Below are 16,772 nucleotides of genomic sequence, written 5' to 3' on the forward strand. Positions count from 1 at the left end.
TTTGTATTTACTTTCTGGCTGTTTTTAAAATCACTTTTGTTCTAAGGCTTCACTTCAGTGTGTCAGGGTGTAGATTTCCTTTTATTTACTCTGCTTAGAATTTATCTTCCCAGATCTGAAAATTGTTTCATCCATGCTGAAAAATTTCAGCTGTTACCTCTTGCAGTATTGCCTCTTTTGCATTCTCCCTGTCTTCCCTTCTGAAATCCTCATAGTTGAATAATAGATCTCAATTTATCTTTCATGTCTCTTAATTCCTTTTATGGTTTCATGTCATGAAAATGTCTTGGTTTTCCTGAATAATTTCTTCAGTTTGACTTTCCAGGTTACTAATTCTCTTTTCAGCAGTGTCTAGTCGATATTATTTTAAATTTCTAGAAATGGTAGACATTATTACTTTTCTCTTAAAGTTCTATTTTGATCCTTCTCAAATCTGCCTAGTTATTTCTGAGTGTGTTATTCCTTTTCTATACTTTGTATCCTTTGTGTTATCTCTGTTAATGTAAAAAAACATGTTTCTTAATACTCCACTTTTGATCATTTAAGTATCTGCAAGTCATGGATCTGATTACACAGTTCTTTTGCTTCCTTTTGCTCAAGATACCTTATTTCCTTGTGTACTTCCTGTATTTTTTATTGTGGGTTCACATTCCTGGTATTTCGTATTTGGGAATTCTTTGAGGCCTGGGTTTAGATTACTTTCCATCAGAGAAAATTTCCATTTATATTTACTTCTGCCAGTTGCTTACGGATACTACTAATACATGACCTCCTAAACCTAAAAGTTTTGGGGGGCCAGATAAATAATATAATTTCTATACCTAAACCCCTGAGGAGGGCCAGCCTTTGGTTAGAATTTACAGGAGAGATCTTTTTTTTTTCTCCTCCTTGAGGGAGTGATTAGGGCTTATACTGGCAAGTATCCTACTATTTTGCTCTTCATGTTGACTTTTCTCTTAATTCACTCTTTCACTTAGGATGTTGCCTTTTGGCTGTACCAGCTCTGTGCAGATTCTCTCATCTAAGGCATCTACCTTATGAGACCCATTAAAAACCCAAGTTCTGACCACAGAATGGCACACATACTCCCCTTCATAAACAGTTTTCAGTGCTTGCTTACCTCTCTGAATTTCTGTTTTCTCATTTCTAGCCTCTGCTGATTTCCCTTAATTACTCACCTGCTTGCCCTACATTTTTTTTTAACAGCATGATTGAGGTATAATTTATATACCATAAAACGCACCCATTTTAAGTGTACAATTCAATGGTTTTTACTAAGTTTACAGAACTATGCAGTCATCATCACAGTGCAGTTTGGAAGTTTTCTGTCACCCATGTGTGCTTCACTTTTTGGTTAGCTATCTTGTTCCTCTTAATAAGATAGCCAACACCGTCCCTGGAAATTGGAAAGTTGGAAGCTTGACCTCTGTTTCATCATCACTTCTTCTGTGGGTTTGGAAGTAATTGTTAGAAATTTCTTGAGTGGTTCTGAAATTTATATGATGTGCAGTTGGGACTTCTCTCTTCATATATGACAAGTTTTGAAAAGTTGATTTATTATTACTATGGATTTTTTGAGAGTACAGAGAACTTAACCATTTTGAAGAAGAAAACTCAGGTGGTAGCTTGACCCAAGATCACATGGCAAGTGATGTAGAGTCTGAGCTTCAACTTTACAGCATGCTACTCAGGTCGTGGTGTCACTACTTAGACTTAAAAGCTCCCTGTTCCACAATTCTTGTCACTTGTTTCACCTCCACAACAGGTATAGGCTACTGTGAGAGTAGGTCATTAATTTATTACCAAGAACAAAAACAAATCTCTTCTTGTCTTCCTGCAAAGGTTCCAGGGTAAGGGGCAGTGGGAAACAACTTATGTTTGACTTAAACAAATTTTAAATTTATTTAAAGTCATCAACACATGTATAACAGAGGAAAATTTGTCATAATGGTATATTTTTTCCCCTTGTAACCTTGTTTCATACATTTTATTTAAGTAAAGAAATTCTAGAACTTTCCTACATGTTTGAAAAGTTGTCTTTCCTGTCATGTACAGATGTCACATTTGTTGATTTGACACAGCCTGGCTGTGACAATTTTTTCCTGCACAGCACAGATTATTACTGGGCTACTCCTAAAACCAGCTAAAGCCCAGGGCTGTTTCTGGGTTTTTTTCAATCACGGAGTTGAAAGTTTTCTGAAATGTTGTGTTCTTCTCCAGGGTCCAAACTTAAATGGGATAGGCAGAAGTTGGTGCAAAAGAGGCCTCATGATTCCAAAGCTGGTAGTCATAGTGTCAATCTTAGCCCACCTCTTAGATTAGCAGGAATCTAAGATGTTTAAATTGTTAATACACAAATTACTGTGGTAGCAAAGATATAAAAATTTATTCCGAGAGCAAATTAGAGATGTTACTCATCACTCTCCAAAGTCTCTGCTCTGCTAGGTTCTCTGGAAGTTAGCTGCTCTGAGTATTTTTAATTCAAACTTCAGAAACTTCTTCAGTCTACTGAGCTGCTATCCCAGATTTCTAGAGCCCCACAAAGAGGTATTTAGGAAGCCCCTTCCCTCATTCCCAGCTTTCATGGCAGTCAAGCCTGGCACTAGTATATGAGGTTAGCTTCTCAGAGAGCTGTGGTCGAGATGTTGCATTTGCACATTTGTCATTGTTAGGAGTGAGTGGCGCTTTCCCTGGAGGGTGAATTGAAGCTCATTCATTTGGAGAAGACTGTCAGTGACAGGTGCCCACTTCCTCCTCCCAGGGCAGGCGGGGTGGCCTCCTGAAACAGGCAGTGTACTCTTGTAGAACATTAAAGTAATGTTTTTAAAATAAAGAATAAGTCTTCCCAAGTCTTGTTAGGATTTGTATCAGGAAACAGGAAAGATGGTTTACAAAAGTCAGCCATTTCAGCCTTTAGCCACACACCATCTCATGTGTCTGATCTGTAGTAGATAATACTTATTGTAATCTTTTGCTTCTTAATTTAATTATTTTTTTCTGAGTTTTACAGATTCATAAAATTGGGAGAATATAAAATTATAATAGTAGTGGCTAGAGAGTGGAAGGCAGAAACAGTGACAGACCTTCCTGAATCTAACATTTGACTGGCCTCCGAAAATGGTGGGCATGGGGTGGGACTAGGGAATCTTTGTTGTCCCAAATTGCTAATTCAGTCATCAGCCTCAAATTTTATATTTGGTTTCAAAATGCCTTGTTAAAGCAGTGAAGCAATAGAAGCTGTGGCTTCATAAACACATCTAATTTAAGCTTTCTCCTTCACTAGAGCATCATAAAATGTACATTTGAGGGATAATGTTTGCAAAAGTTTTATCTTCTACAGAATTTAGCTTAGGTCATATTTTGTAGCACTTTTAAAGGAAACAAATAGAAATCAACAATTATCTCTATAGACTGTCATCATGAATAGAAGTGCCTCTTTGCTCAGGTCCAGTTGACACTGGAAAGTGGAATTGTAACCGTCAGGGAGTATAAATCTTACTTCTTTTGTGTGATTTTGAAGGTCCTTACCCATTAAAGATCTGACTTAATTTTCTTTCTCCGTACATTTTTATGTTTAAGTTGCATGTTAGTTCTTTTGTTTCTTCTTGTGATTAGGCATTGCAGGATTGTGATAGTTCGCAGTCTTACAGAAAGCTGATAATCCCTAACTAACACTGCGAACAACAGTAATGGTGTATAATTTTTCTTGTGCCTTTATCTGCTTAACTTGGGCGGAGGAGTGAAAATCAAAGGTTATTGCCATTGCCCTTGTTTACTCTGGCATTTTAAATTCTCAGAAAGTGCCTCTGTTATTCAACTGCCTATGCCTCTATCATTCATAACTCAGTTTGCAACTGGGGTAAGATATGTCTCAGCACTGTGTATTCAGTTGGTCCTTGGTATTGCTAATGGAATTGGCAAGCCTGTTTATTTAGAAACATTGGTACGTGATCACAGCCCTAGCAGCCGCTACAGAACAACATTCTCAGCACAGCCAGAGCTCCAGCAGAAGTATGATACAACTTGGAAAGATTGTTTCTGGCTACATGAGTAGTGTCATTGAGGCAGTTGGATGGCAAGGTAAAGATTTTAGTTCACATGAAATAGCATCATTCAGGAAACAGTCCAGCTGTCAGTGCTTTTGAGAAACCAGTTAAAAGACAGTTTTGCTCTTAACTATGGGATATCATCTCTGTTTCTTCTTCCATTTCTGATGAGGGTGGACTTGGTTCCATCTTGATGTGTTAATGCTATTTTTTTAATTTGAAAAATAGCCTTGCGTTCAAATAAAGCTCATCTTGGCTTAAAGTAAGCATCCATTCACCTGTCAAATGAGAACAGCAGCTTAGAATTTCGATTTCCTTCCTTTAAGAACAGCTGCAGAGTACATTTTTATTTGAGGGTACCAATGATTCTTTGGTGCCTCTGGTTCCTTGGTTTTTCTCACATCTCACACCAGGAGACCCTTTTTCTCAACTTACTGTTCAGGCAGGTTAGAGCCCATGTAAAGCTGGTGAGTTACAAGCCCTAGGATCTTTCCGTGTTCTGCCACCAGCTTACAATGTGACCTGTGTTATGAGTTTAATTTCCTTAGTACAGAGCTAAAAAATTTGTCCTCATAAGCAGGTAATCAATCTGTGAGAAGTAAAACACCTTTGGTGCTTTTGTCATTTGTTCTGTAAAGGTCAGGGATGGGGTAGGTGTACATTTGTTTTCCTTTAAAGTTAGAAAAATCTTCAAAGGTCTTTTTTATCTTTTCTTCTAGGTTGCCAACTTGGCCTGTTCCATCTCAAACAATGAAGAAGGTGTAAAGCTTGTTCGAATGTCTGCAAGCCAGCTAGAAGCCCTCTGTCCTCAGGTAGAGTACAACCAGCAATGTTTAAGGTTTCACCAAATTGGATTTGAGTTATTAGAGTGGGGATGAGGTTTATTTTGTTAGTTTCGTTTTTAGGATTTTAGATAGAAGTCTTGAGGACAGAACGCTGATCCACAGTCTATATAGCTTGAGAAATTTGTTTGACTTTAAGCGATATTTCCTTAAGGCATCATGTGTTACTGTCTCCTTGCCCTTCATTAAAAATGTATAGTGTCGGGACTTTCCTGGTGGTGCAGTGGTTAAGAATCTGCCTGCCAATGCAGGGGACATGGGTTCGGTCCCTGGTCCAGGAAGATCCCACATGCCGCAGAGCTGCTGAGCCTGTGCTCTAGAGCCCGCGAGCCACGACTGCTGAGCCTGCATGCCACAACTACTGAAGTCCGTGCGCCTAGAGCCAGTGCTCCACAACAAGAGAAGCCACCACAATGAGAAGCCCGTGCACCACAAGGAAGAGTAGCCCCCGCTCACCGCAACTAGAGAAAAGCCCATGCAGCAGTGAAGACCCAATGAAGCCAAAAGAAAAAATGTATAGTGTCCTCCACTGCTGGCAAATGGAGAGTAGGCAGTGGCCATTCTACACCCTCCCTAAGGGAGGGCCATCTGCAACATGTGGTAGTCCTGGAATCAGGATGGTTACCCACAAGCCTGAAAGAATAACTGTTACCCACCCACACTCCATTGTGATGCCCAGTATTTGGATCTTGTTAGAGGGAACGAGATTCAAGAGCTAGAAGCCTTACTTAGCTATGTCCTGAAGTAGCCTTATGATACAGATATTAATAATGTAATTCAGCCAGCTACTGAAGTCAAAGCTTAAGAACTTTTCTCCATTTATAATGGCATATTGGAAGACTGGTGATCAGGCTAGGTTAAGCATCTGGGGCTCTAGAAAGCCTCTGAAGCACACAGAAGAATGGTTGCTTTGTTTAATGTTAGATGAGTTGCCTGCCTCCTGTGAGGGGAACTGATCCTGTTTGTGTGCCTGACACTCCTTGCGCCTCACAGGGATTTCTAAGCAGTGTCAGTGCTGTTTTGGTGGAAGGGGTTGCCTCTTCATTTTCCCAGGTAGAGAATGGTCATGGGCGTACTCTGAAGATTTACATTAAACTCTTTCTAAATGTTCTGTCAGATTGTATTGACCACAAATAAAGGGGAATAAAGCAAGGGAACTGGAGTAATAGAATAGAGGTTACAGGAATGAAATTTCTACGTTATGTCTGCAACAAACTTTAAAATACACCGTGACTAATACTTTGGTTCTTTCATATGTATAATTCCTGACACTCAAGGTAGGTGACCAAAATTAGTAAAGCCTGGTTATTAACCTGGGATCCTAACTGGTACACAGATTAGCTAGGGCATTTATTCTCATTCTCAGCCATGTGGGCTAGTGTGCCAGTGAGAGCTGCTTCATCTGAGTACTAGTATGATGAGCCAGTTGTGGATCCACATTATCTAATCAACATTTCCCCAGCTTTAATCCAGTCATGAAGTCTGCTACTGGTCAATAGCTGTACAGATAATAAGCACAATGAATTCAATCGCCTACAGAAAGTTCATGGATGACCAAGTTGTATGAAATAAATTTAGAGTAGATTTTAAAGATTTGGCATTCTTTTCTCAAGCTTGCCATTTTACCCTATCAGCACTTTATTTATTTTTTTTTTTTTAAGAAAAGGGTGGAATTTAATCTTATTTACAGGACACTGCAAGATATGAAATTCCACATAGAAATAGGAAACCCATTGAGAGGAGAAGCTTCATACAGTATGTACAGTTTGGAACTGTTCAAGAATAGTTTCTTTGTAAAAAGTGCTACAATAACAAACCATGTATAAAAAGAGTTCTTAGTAGAGAAACAGTAAGACAAACTTCTACCAAACACAGTACACAACAAACAACTTAATGCCTCAGGTATACAGTCTAAAAGTTGAAGGTCCCAGCAGTGCCATCCTGAACTTGGAACGTAAACCCTTCAGAGGTAGTTGCTGGCACAACATTTTGATCTTCCTCTGCTTCCACAGAGAAAGAGGAGGATCTCAATCTCAATCAAGTTTAATGAAGCTTTGTACACAGACTCATTTTCATGGTTTTGTAGAGCTTCAGTTTTGTCCAAACCTCCACATTCTTCAATCATCACACTAAGTTTCTCAGTTTCCCCTGGTTTCTCAGCAGCGTGAAAGATATTTGAGATGGCGTCCAGAATAACCAGAGGAATTTTGGTGTCTTTCGCAGTTAGGAGGTTCATCAACGGCTCTGTTACGCCACAGTGAACAAGATATACCATCTGCTCAACTGTTCCTCCACGTGTATAGCTGGTCACAGCCCATACAGCTTCCTTTTGTGTCCTAAAGTCGGCCTTAGAGAGAACGCCAACAAGGAACGGGACTAATCCATGATTTACAGCTTGTTGTATCTGGTTCTGGCGGCCAGCCATGATGTTTGACATTGTCCATGTAGCTTCCTTCTGAATGTTAGTTTTGGAGTTTGTTAGCAGGCTGAGAAAGATGGCAAGCGCTCCTGCATCTATTACAACCTGAGTCTGTTCATCTGTTCCAACGACAATATTCCCTGTGGCTCTTTGCACGAGAGTCATAATTGGCAATTCAGTAGCTCCTAAAAGCTTCACAAGTTGGGGTACAACCCCCGTTTTCACAACCATTTCAATCCGTTCATTTGGACCATTGGTAAGGTAGGAAGTAGCCCAGCAGGCACCAGCTAAAACTTCTGGGTCATCGTGATGCAGGAAATGAACTAAAGTAGGAAGAATTTGCTCAACAGAGTCTAAGGGGGGGGTGCACGATTCTTGTTGTGACAAAGATTTGAAAGTGTCCAGGTAAGATTATGTAAGTAACCACGTGCTAAAGATGACACATCAGGAACCGCCAAAAGTGCCAACAGCAGGTCAACTGGACCATACTTGATAACCAAGTCTCGGAAAACCGAGCTATCACCTGCAGTGTTTCCTAGAGCCCATACAGCTTGTTCACTGATGTGAGCGTGGGGAGATGCCAACAGAGAAATGAATGCTGGGATAGCACCTCCATCTACCACAGCCTTGGTCTGTTCTGATGTCCCGGAAGAATTGTTAGTGAGGGCCCAAGCAGATTCAAACTGAATGGGACTACAATCCATTCTGCTCAAGAAGGACACAAATTTTGGAATCAAACCAGCCCGGATTATGCTGTCTATGGGGGGCTATTTTTCCCTAGAAAGCAGTTTCCTAGCAGCTTGAGTAGCTTGGAGCTGGCTTTCCAAGTTGTTGCTATTTATGCCTTTGACAAATATCATCAACAGACCATTTACGTGACCCGGTTTTTGTGGTTTTCCTGCAGTGGAGAAGCAGCAGCATCTGGAAAGGAGCTGACATTTCTCCTTTTCAGCGTCTGGACATCCTTCTTAGCTTTCCTGAGCTCCACATTAACTTCTGTTCAGTGCTGCCTCATTTCTGTACTGTCTTTCCCCTTGTTCTTGAATCTTTTAAGGCGGGCAGCTGGTGAATTAGCATCCTCATTGGTGGACATGGTTATGAGACAAAGGAAGAAAGCTACACAGTTGACTCAAGCTTCCACAGGAGGTTGTGCGGGGCACACAGGCTGCGCGTCGGCTGCCCTCACAATGTCCACTATGGTCAGCCCGAGGGTGGTGTGCCAGCACTTTATTTTTAATGCCTTTGGTTCTCCATTTGATTTTGAAATGCTTGAAAAGCGACAATGCTTTCACATATTGGCTGAAACAGATGGTAACATACGCTGATCACACCTACTAAGAGTATTTATATAAATGATCTTAAAGCCTAGAAAAAAAAAAATCACATGGAGAGTCTAGTAGATCCTAATGAGAGTGATGGTGTGCATAAGTCATGTTTGGCTGGGACATGTTGCCCAGGTTTTAGGTTGCCCTCAGAAAGCACCTTTTTCCCCTCTCCTTTGTAGGTTCATTTCTCCTGCTAGAACAGACCTCAAGACAGTGTCCAGACCACGCTTGGAGTTGGGTATATGTCCTAGGTAAAAAGGTGTTTCTCTAGGTGTGATTATTCCTGCAGATTCTCTCCTAGGCCCCTTCCTACCCTTGCTCACACACAGGGCTGGGCAGGTTCAGTGATGGCAAATACAGTAGACATTTGCAGGCATGGTAATGACAAACTGTGTAGCATGTGCCATTTCTAAATGAGGTAACTGTGACTCCACTCCAACCCATTATTGCTAGATTCTTTAATTATTTTTAAAGAGAAGTCAGCAATTCAGATTTTTTTGGACAAGTCTCAATTTTAAAGGATTGGTAACTAATTTAAAGTTCTGACATTCTTTGAGGAGCGTAAACCAGATTTCTGGGAGCTGCATCTTACCTACCTACCCTGGCCATGTGTTTCATGCTCAAAGGACCTCTTCTTTAAGGTAGCTGATGGCTGTCCCTCTCAGGAGGAGTGGAGCCCTCTCCTTATTCTTCAGCCTGATGTGGGCAGTGACGTCAGGCATCGGGGGGTCCTAGTCCTGAGGTGTTTCCTTCCAGGGTCACTGGCTTGTTTGATAAACAAACCCTAGGCACGTTAATCAACTTGACTAGGCTAAATATGCTGTAGCATGCAGGCAAAAAATTATTATATTAAAGTGTATGTTTCTTTATTTGAGGCTACTGTCAGCATCCATCCATAGTATTGGGTTTTTCCGGTTTGTTTTTCAGGTCTCACACCCACACTGCTGCGTTCAGGCAGCCCTGGCCCCTCTGCCGGGGGCTGCTTTTCTGTGGCTCCACCTACAGTCTGGAGTTGGTTCCTAGACCTTATTGTTCCTTTCTGGAGAGGAGAAGTGACAGATGGAACCTGTAGAGGAGTTTTCTTCTCCATCTTTCAGTTCACCCAATAGCAAATTAATTTTTGGAAATGGGAAATTCTGTTCTAAAGTACTAACTTTTTAGTAGTTAAGCGACTTAACCCTGATATTTGCGGTGTTAAAGTTGAGTTCAGGCAAAGTAACCTGAGAATGGATTTATTTTGTTGCTTGGGGGAGAAGAAAGCACCCGCATTTTTTGGTGATTTATGAGTAGGAAAGAAAGTAGGTCAGCTCTTTCCCTGCATTGCCTTCTGTTTTGTGTCTGCAGTATCGCACTGTTCATCAGAAAGGGGACCTCTCTCCATCTGAGCAGAGAGCCCAGCCTCACATGCTTTTATCAGGAAAAAAATCTAACTGTTTTGGGAAAGAACCTAATTCTCTAACCCCCATGCCCCCCCCCCCCCCCACCATCTTGCTCATGGATGTGCTCAAGTCTTAGTGCATGGTAGCTGCTTAAAACACTTTAGTTTTTCAATTCATCTGATGCTGGTCAAAAGAAAACAGAAAAACCCTGCCAACGGCATGTTTCTGACAGTTGATAATTCATATGGCCTTTCTTGGAAATTTAAGCAAGGGTGAATTAAGTATTTGAAGCTGCTGCTTATCTACATTTCTTTGTCTTTTTTTGGGGGGGTTGGTACGTGGGCCTCTCACTGTTGTGGCCTCTCCCGTGTGGAGCACAGGCTCCGGACACACAGGCTCAGCGACCATGGCTCACAGGTCCAGCTGCTCCGCGGCATGTGGGGTCTTCCCGGACCGGGGCACGAACCTGTGTCCCCTGCATCGGCAGGCGGACTCTCAACCACTGCGCCGCCAGGGAAGCCCTCTTTGTCTTTTTTTTTTTGGGTATTTCTCACTAACTAAATTGAGAAAGAACTTATAAAATTGTTGGTTCTTTCTTCTGCCTCCTTAGATTTATCTTCCACATTGCTGCTTCTCCCATTGTTCTGTGGGAATGCTGATCATTTTTGTGGCTAACAGGCTTGACAATCATCAAATAAGCATAAACCCAGACAGGCCTGGTCTATATAGGTAGTGAGAAAATATATAGCTCTTAAATGAGCATCCAAGGCATACGGGCCAGGGAAGCCTGTGGCCTCAAGTTCTCATTCATGTATTATTTCACAATCATAGGACCATCTACCTTTGAATCACCTCACTTTTCCACTTCTGATATTCTCTAATCTTCTCACACAGCAGTTGCACAGAAGAGCTAAAAGGAGATGCTTCTGACTAAAAGTTTCTCTCAGCATTTTCTGTACCTCTTTCCTCCCTTCCCTCCTCCCATGGAGGCCTGCAGGTAACATGCCTCCAGAGGTACTCTGGTTTCCTTGTAAGCCTTGCATATTGGTATTGGTTTGTTGTTTTGTTTTCTTGTAAAGTCTGATTTCCATATCATAAAAGTTGGAAAGTGTTTCCCTCTCTTCCATTTTTTTGAGAAGTCTATATAAACTGGTACTCTTCTTTAAATGTTTGGGGGGAGTTTATCAATGAAGCCATCTGGCCTGGAATTTTCTTTTTTTAAAATAAATTTATTTATTTTTGGCTGCATTGGATCTTCGTTGCTGCATGTGGGCTTTCTCTAGTTGTGGTGAGTGGGGCTACTTTGTTGCAGTGCGTGGGCATCTCACTGCCATATCTTCTCATTGTGGAGCATGGGCTCTAGGCATGTGGGCTTCAGTAGTTGTGGCACACGGGCTCAGTAGTTGTGGTGCACAGGCCTAGTTGCTCTGCGGCATGTGGGATCTTCCCGGACCAGGGCTCGAACCCGTGTCCCCTGCATTGGCAGGTGGATTCTTAACCACTGCGCCACCAGGGAAGTCCCTGGAGTTTTCTTTGTGTGAAGATTTTCAACAATTAATTTAGTTTCTTTATTAGGTATAATGATATTCAGATCATTTATTTAAACATTTAGCTGTTTATTCTTGAGTGAGCTTTGGTAATTTGTATTTTATTAATTGCTACTCTATTATTTTTTTCCTTCTCCTTGCTTTGGGTTTAATTTGCCCTTCTTTTTCTAGTTTCTGAAGTTAGAAGCTTTTAAATCATTGATTTGAGACCTTCTCTTCTATTTTAACATGTAATGTTGGTGTGTGTGTTAAATAGCATGGTTGGGATGGTCAAGAAGGACCTCACTGAGAAAGTGATGTAGAAGCAAAGACCAGAAAGGAGATGACAGAACATGCCAGAGAACATGCCATGTCTGAGGGGAGAGCACTCCAGGAAGAGGCAACAGCAAATATAGAGGCTTTGAGGAAGGAGGGTCAAGTATCTAACAGGAGTGTGAATGGTATAGAGCCTTTTAGGGCCATGGTAAAACATTTGGCTTTTTACTCTGAGTCACATGGGAAGCCATTGATGGGTTTTGAGTAGAGGATTGACATGATCTAACTTTGGTTTTAGCAGGGTCTCTCTGACTTCTCTGAGGAAGGATAGAAGCAGAGGGACCCCTTAGGAAGCTGTGGTTAGCAGAATAATGTGCTGCCCCCACCACCAATCTTCTAATTCCTGGAACCTGTGAATATGTTACCTTATATAGCAGAAGGGACTTGGCAGAGGTAAATAAACTAAGGATCCTTAAATGGTTAAATTATCCTAGATTATCCGGGCGCATCCCCAGTATAATCACAAGGGTCCTTATATGAGGGAAGCAGTGGTGTTGGTATCAGAGAAGGAGATGTGATCGTGGAAGCAGGAGTTGGAGTGATGTGGCCACAAGCCAAGGCATGTGGGCAGCCTCTAGAGGTTGAAAAATACAAGGACTGGATTCTCCCCTAGAGACTCTGGAATGAACAGTTATGCTGACACTTTGATTTTAGCTCTGTAAGACCCATTTTAGACTTCTGACTTTCAGAACTGTGAGATAACACATATGTGTTTTAAGCACAGGTAGTTTTGTGATTATGTTACAGTAGCATAGGAGACCAAAACAGAGGCAAGAGTACAGTGGAAGTGGTGAGCACTGGTTATAGGGTCTGGATATATTTTGAAGGTAGAATTTACTGAAGGACTAGTTGTGAAGTGGAGGGGAAAGAGAAGAGTCAAGAAAAATTCCAGTTTTTTTTTTTTGCGGTACACATGGCCTCTCACTGTTGTAGCCTCTCCTGTTGCAGAGCACAGGCTCTGGACGCGCAGGCTCAGCGGCCATGGCTCATGGGCCCAGCCGCTCCGCGGCATGTGGGATCTTCCCGGACCGGGGCACAAACCCGTGTCCCCTGCATCGGCAGGCGGACTCTCAACCACTACGCCGCCAGGGAAGCCCAGAATTCCAGGGTTTGATCCTAAGTAGCTAGAAGGATGGAGCTGTCATTTATGTTAATTTTGTGGTGCTTGTTAGACATGCAAGAAGCAAAGTCAAGTTCAGGAAAGAGGTCTGGATGAAATATATAAATGTGAGATCCATTACCACATACATGGTGCTTAAAGTCATGAGACTTAATAAGTTCACCAATGGAATGTGTAAACCCAGAGTAAAAAGGTCTGGGAAATAAAACTGGGGTTCCCTAACATTTAGAGTTTGGGGAGATGAGCAGTATCCAGCAAAGGAGATTGAGGAAGTGTTATTGACCAGAAGAGCATTAGAAGCTGGCTCTGTCTTGGAAGACAAGTGGGATAAGTATTTCTAGGAAGAGTGATTATTCATGTAAAATGGTTGTAGAATGTGACCTGAGAACTGATCCTTGGATTGAGCAACATATAGAGATCACAAGTGATCTTGGGCAAAGAAGTTTAGGTAGAAATTTAGGAGAGATAAGCTTGACTGGAGTGGATTCAAGAGAGAAGAGATAAATTGAGTATAGCAAGTTGACAGCTCTTTCTAATTAAATGTAAGGATTATGGAGACATGGGGTGATAGCATGAGGTAGATATGGGGTTGAGAAAGTTTTTTGCTTTTGAGTTTTAGTTGGGAGCATTTTTCTATGTTTAGCTGATGGAAATAATCCAGTAGAAGGGAAAAACTGGTAATAAAGAATAGAGCAGAGAGAATTGCTAGGACATTGTCCTGGAGTAGAGGAGAAGAAATGAGATCCAGTGGACAAGTGGCAAGGTTGGTAGGAGCATAGATAGGAACATTCATAAGTAAAAAGAGGTGAGATAGAGCATGTGGCATGGATGCAGGTAAATGGATAGGTGCGGTGATAAAGATTGTATAGACATTCTCTTTTGATTGCATTCATCTTCTCATTTAAATAGGAAGCAGAACTGTAAGCCGAGAGTGATGCTGGCAGAAGTGTTACAGGTTTGAGGAGAAGGTATGGAACAGTTACTCTTTTAGGGTTCAGACTTGAGGAGAGGAAGAGACTGATTGGACTAAGGAAATCTAGTTCTCTTGCTGTCCCCAACACTATGAGTCCACTTGAAGTTGAGTGATCAAGATTTTAAAGGAGTTCCATTCAACATGGTTCAGAGCAGGAAATCATGAATTTTATTTTAGACATGTTTATTTTGAAATGTCTGAGACATCTGAGTAGAGCTGTTGGGTATGTAGCTAGGAAATGACTTAGGGGCTAAAACGAATGGTCTGGGTTGGAGATGTGGGAATAGTTGGCAGATGGGTGGTATGTAAACTCATATGATGAAATTGCTCACAGGTGGGAGAAGTGTAGAATGAGGAGAGAAGGTAGCATAGGATCAAGCCTTGAAGAACTTCAGCATTAGTAGAGGAAGACAAGACAGCAAAAGAGACACAGAAGAAGTAACCAGAATGGTGGAAATGAAACAGAAAAAGTATCTGACAGAATCTAACATCCAGACCTGATAAAAACACTTTGTAAACTAGGAATAGAAGAAAATTTCCTCAGCCTGATAACATTGTACTTAATGATAAAAGGCTGAATACTTCCCATTAGGATCAGAAACCAGATAAGAATGTCCTGTTCAGTGTTGTACTGGAGGTCTTAGCCAACAGTAGCATTTAAAAAGTTGCCATGGTATATATGGTGGTAGTGCATAGTTTGGGGCTCTCTGCAAATTTAATGAGCAAGAATAGTGACTCATTAATTTAAGTGAGAGTAAACTTTTCCCTCTAGTTGTTTCCTAGGGATTTGTAGGTCACCTTAGGTAGGCTGTTGATGTCTTACCCCATTTTCTACCGGTATTTTAGTGTTCTCCTTACTGATTTACCTAACACTATATATACTTCATCTGTCATGTATATTTAAATACAGATGTAAATAGAGAATTTTCTAAGACATGAGGAATGTTCAGTAAATGCATAAATAAACACGTTCTTTTAGGCTTATTTTTAATTTAATTCATTATGTATCTGGAAACAATCTTATTTAGCACATAAATATAAGTGTGAAGTGAAGCTATAACTTTATTTTTCTCCAAATAGCCCGTATCAAATGTAGAAATATGCCATTCCTCACTGATTTGTGATGTCACTGTTATCATACACTGAATTCTGCTCTATGATAGGGTCTGTTTTTAGACTATTCTTTTCAGTTACTTTAGCTTTGTATTACATTTTAACTCCTTTCATTACTCTTTTTTAAAAAAATATTTACTTACTTATTTGGCTGCACTGGGTCTTTGTTGCGGCACACTGGATCTTCATTGCCGCGTGCAGGATCTCTTTTGGTTGTGGCATGTGAGATCTTGAGTTGCAGCATGCGGGCTCTTAGTTGCGGCATGTGGGATCTAGTTCTCTGATCAGGGATCGAACCTAGGCTGCCTGCGTTGGGAGCACGGAGTCTTAGCCACTGGACCACCAGGGAAGTCCCTCTTCATTACTCTTGCTCTCTATCCCTAATATCTTTTTGCTAATTCTCAGCTATTTACTGTTCCAGATTGATTTGTGAATAAATAGGTCAGTCTTCCTACTCCTAAACATGGACTGTGTTTCTATTTATTCACATTTCTTTAATGTCCCTCAGAAAAATTTTGTCATTTTTGTTACTTCAGTCCTCTGGGTTTCTTTACAGATTTAATCCCACATATTTTCTATTAATTGCATTCATGAAGAGCTAATATTCCCCTCATTTTATGTTCTGTTTTCTGGTATATAGAAACGTTACTCATTTTTATATTTATATTGTCTCTAGCTAACTTAATGAAGTCCTATTAATTCTAAGAGTTTTTTCAGTTAACTCACTTAAGTTTCCTAGATAAAGATGATCTACATTGAGAAGTAATTTTGTCTCCTTTCTAACAGCTTTTTTTTCTCTAACAGCTTTTTATTATTATTTCCATTTCCCATTTTATTTCATTAGCTAGAAAGATCATTATTATTTAACTAATGGTGACAGCAGGTGTTCTGATCAATAACATCTTGATTTTTAAGGTAATGATTCTAGAGTTTCACCACTAAGTATCATGTTGGATAATTATTTGAAGTAGGATGTTAAGTATCTTTCTATTCCTAATTCATCAGAAATTAGTATTTATCATGTCCTTTGTAAGCAGTTTTGTAATCAGAATGAGAAAATTCACCTTAGACGAGGTCCTTTTCCTCCATTATATATAAGGTATTACAGAACAAAGAGAGCAATTTTCTCTTTGTAAGGGAAAATTATCTTAATATGTAAGACATATAATTAATTCCCTGACCCGTGTTTACTTGGCTCTCTTAAGAAACATTTTCTTCACCCAGATTTTCTTACAAAGTCTAGCTCCACACTGATTCATTGATACATTAGTGAATTAATGAGTTAATTAATGAAGAGTAGTCCACAATGTTGAATATACCAAACATCTTTGAATCTTCCAATTTAAATGGGTGACTTGTTTGGTATATAACATTATATTTCAGTAAAGCTGGTTTTTTTTTCCCTAAAGTAGTTACTTTTTATTATTCTAGAAGAAATTACTTTTTAAACTTAATAAATGTTATACTTTCTGTGAAGTTATTATATGTCAAATACAGTTATCTCAGAAAAAAAATTTTTTTTTTCTGTACTTTGAGAATGTACCCAGAACCTAAAATGCCAAATGTTCATCACAAGATAAAGAATGGTGGGTGACTGGAACACACCTCGGTATCGTATAATCAGAATAGTGATGTGCATCTATAAGATGGAATAATGAACAGTTAATGTTTTTTAACATACATTTAATGATAT

General features: G+C 40.3%; 1 protein-coding gene and 1 pseudogene across 5 annotated transcripts in view; one reads left to right on the plus strand and one right to left on the minus strand.

The window, feature by feature from the left end:
• CTNNA1 (catenin alpha 1) overlaps positions 1-16,772 on the plus strand; it is a 171,538-nt gene that overhangs the window by 134,924 nt on the left and 19,842 nt on the right. For 4 of the 5 annotated variants that reach the window (XM_065874270.1, XM_065874271.1, XM_065874272.1 and 1 more), the window contains one exon: positions 4,766-4,858. The exons of the other annotated variant lie outside the window; for it this stretch is intronic. In XM_065874270.1, the coding sequence (XP_065730342.1) occupies positions 4,766-4,858 (93 nt within the window). The remainder of the gene's footprint in view (positions 1-4,765; positions 4,859-16,772) is intronic. 5 annotated transcript variants of the gene reach the window in all.
• On the minus strand, positions 6,800-8,400 carry LOC136121055 (importin subunit alpha-1 pseudogene; annotated as a pseudogene).

This window comes from Phocoena phocoena, chromosome 3 (assembly GCF_963924675.1).
Source record: "Phocoena phocoena chromosome 3, mPhoPho1.1, whole genome shotgun sequence".
NCBI lineage: Eukaryota > Metazoa > Chordata > Mammalia > Artiodactyla > Phocoenidae > Phocoena > Phocoena phocoena.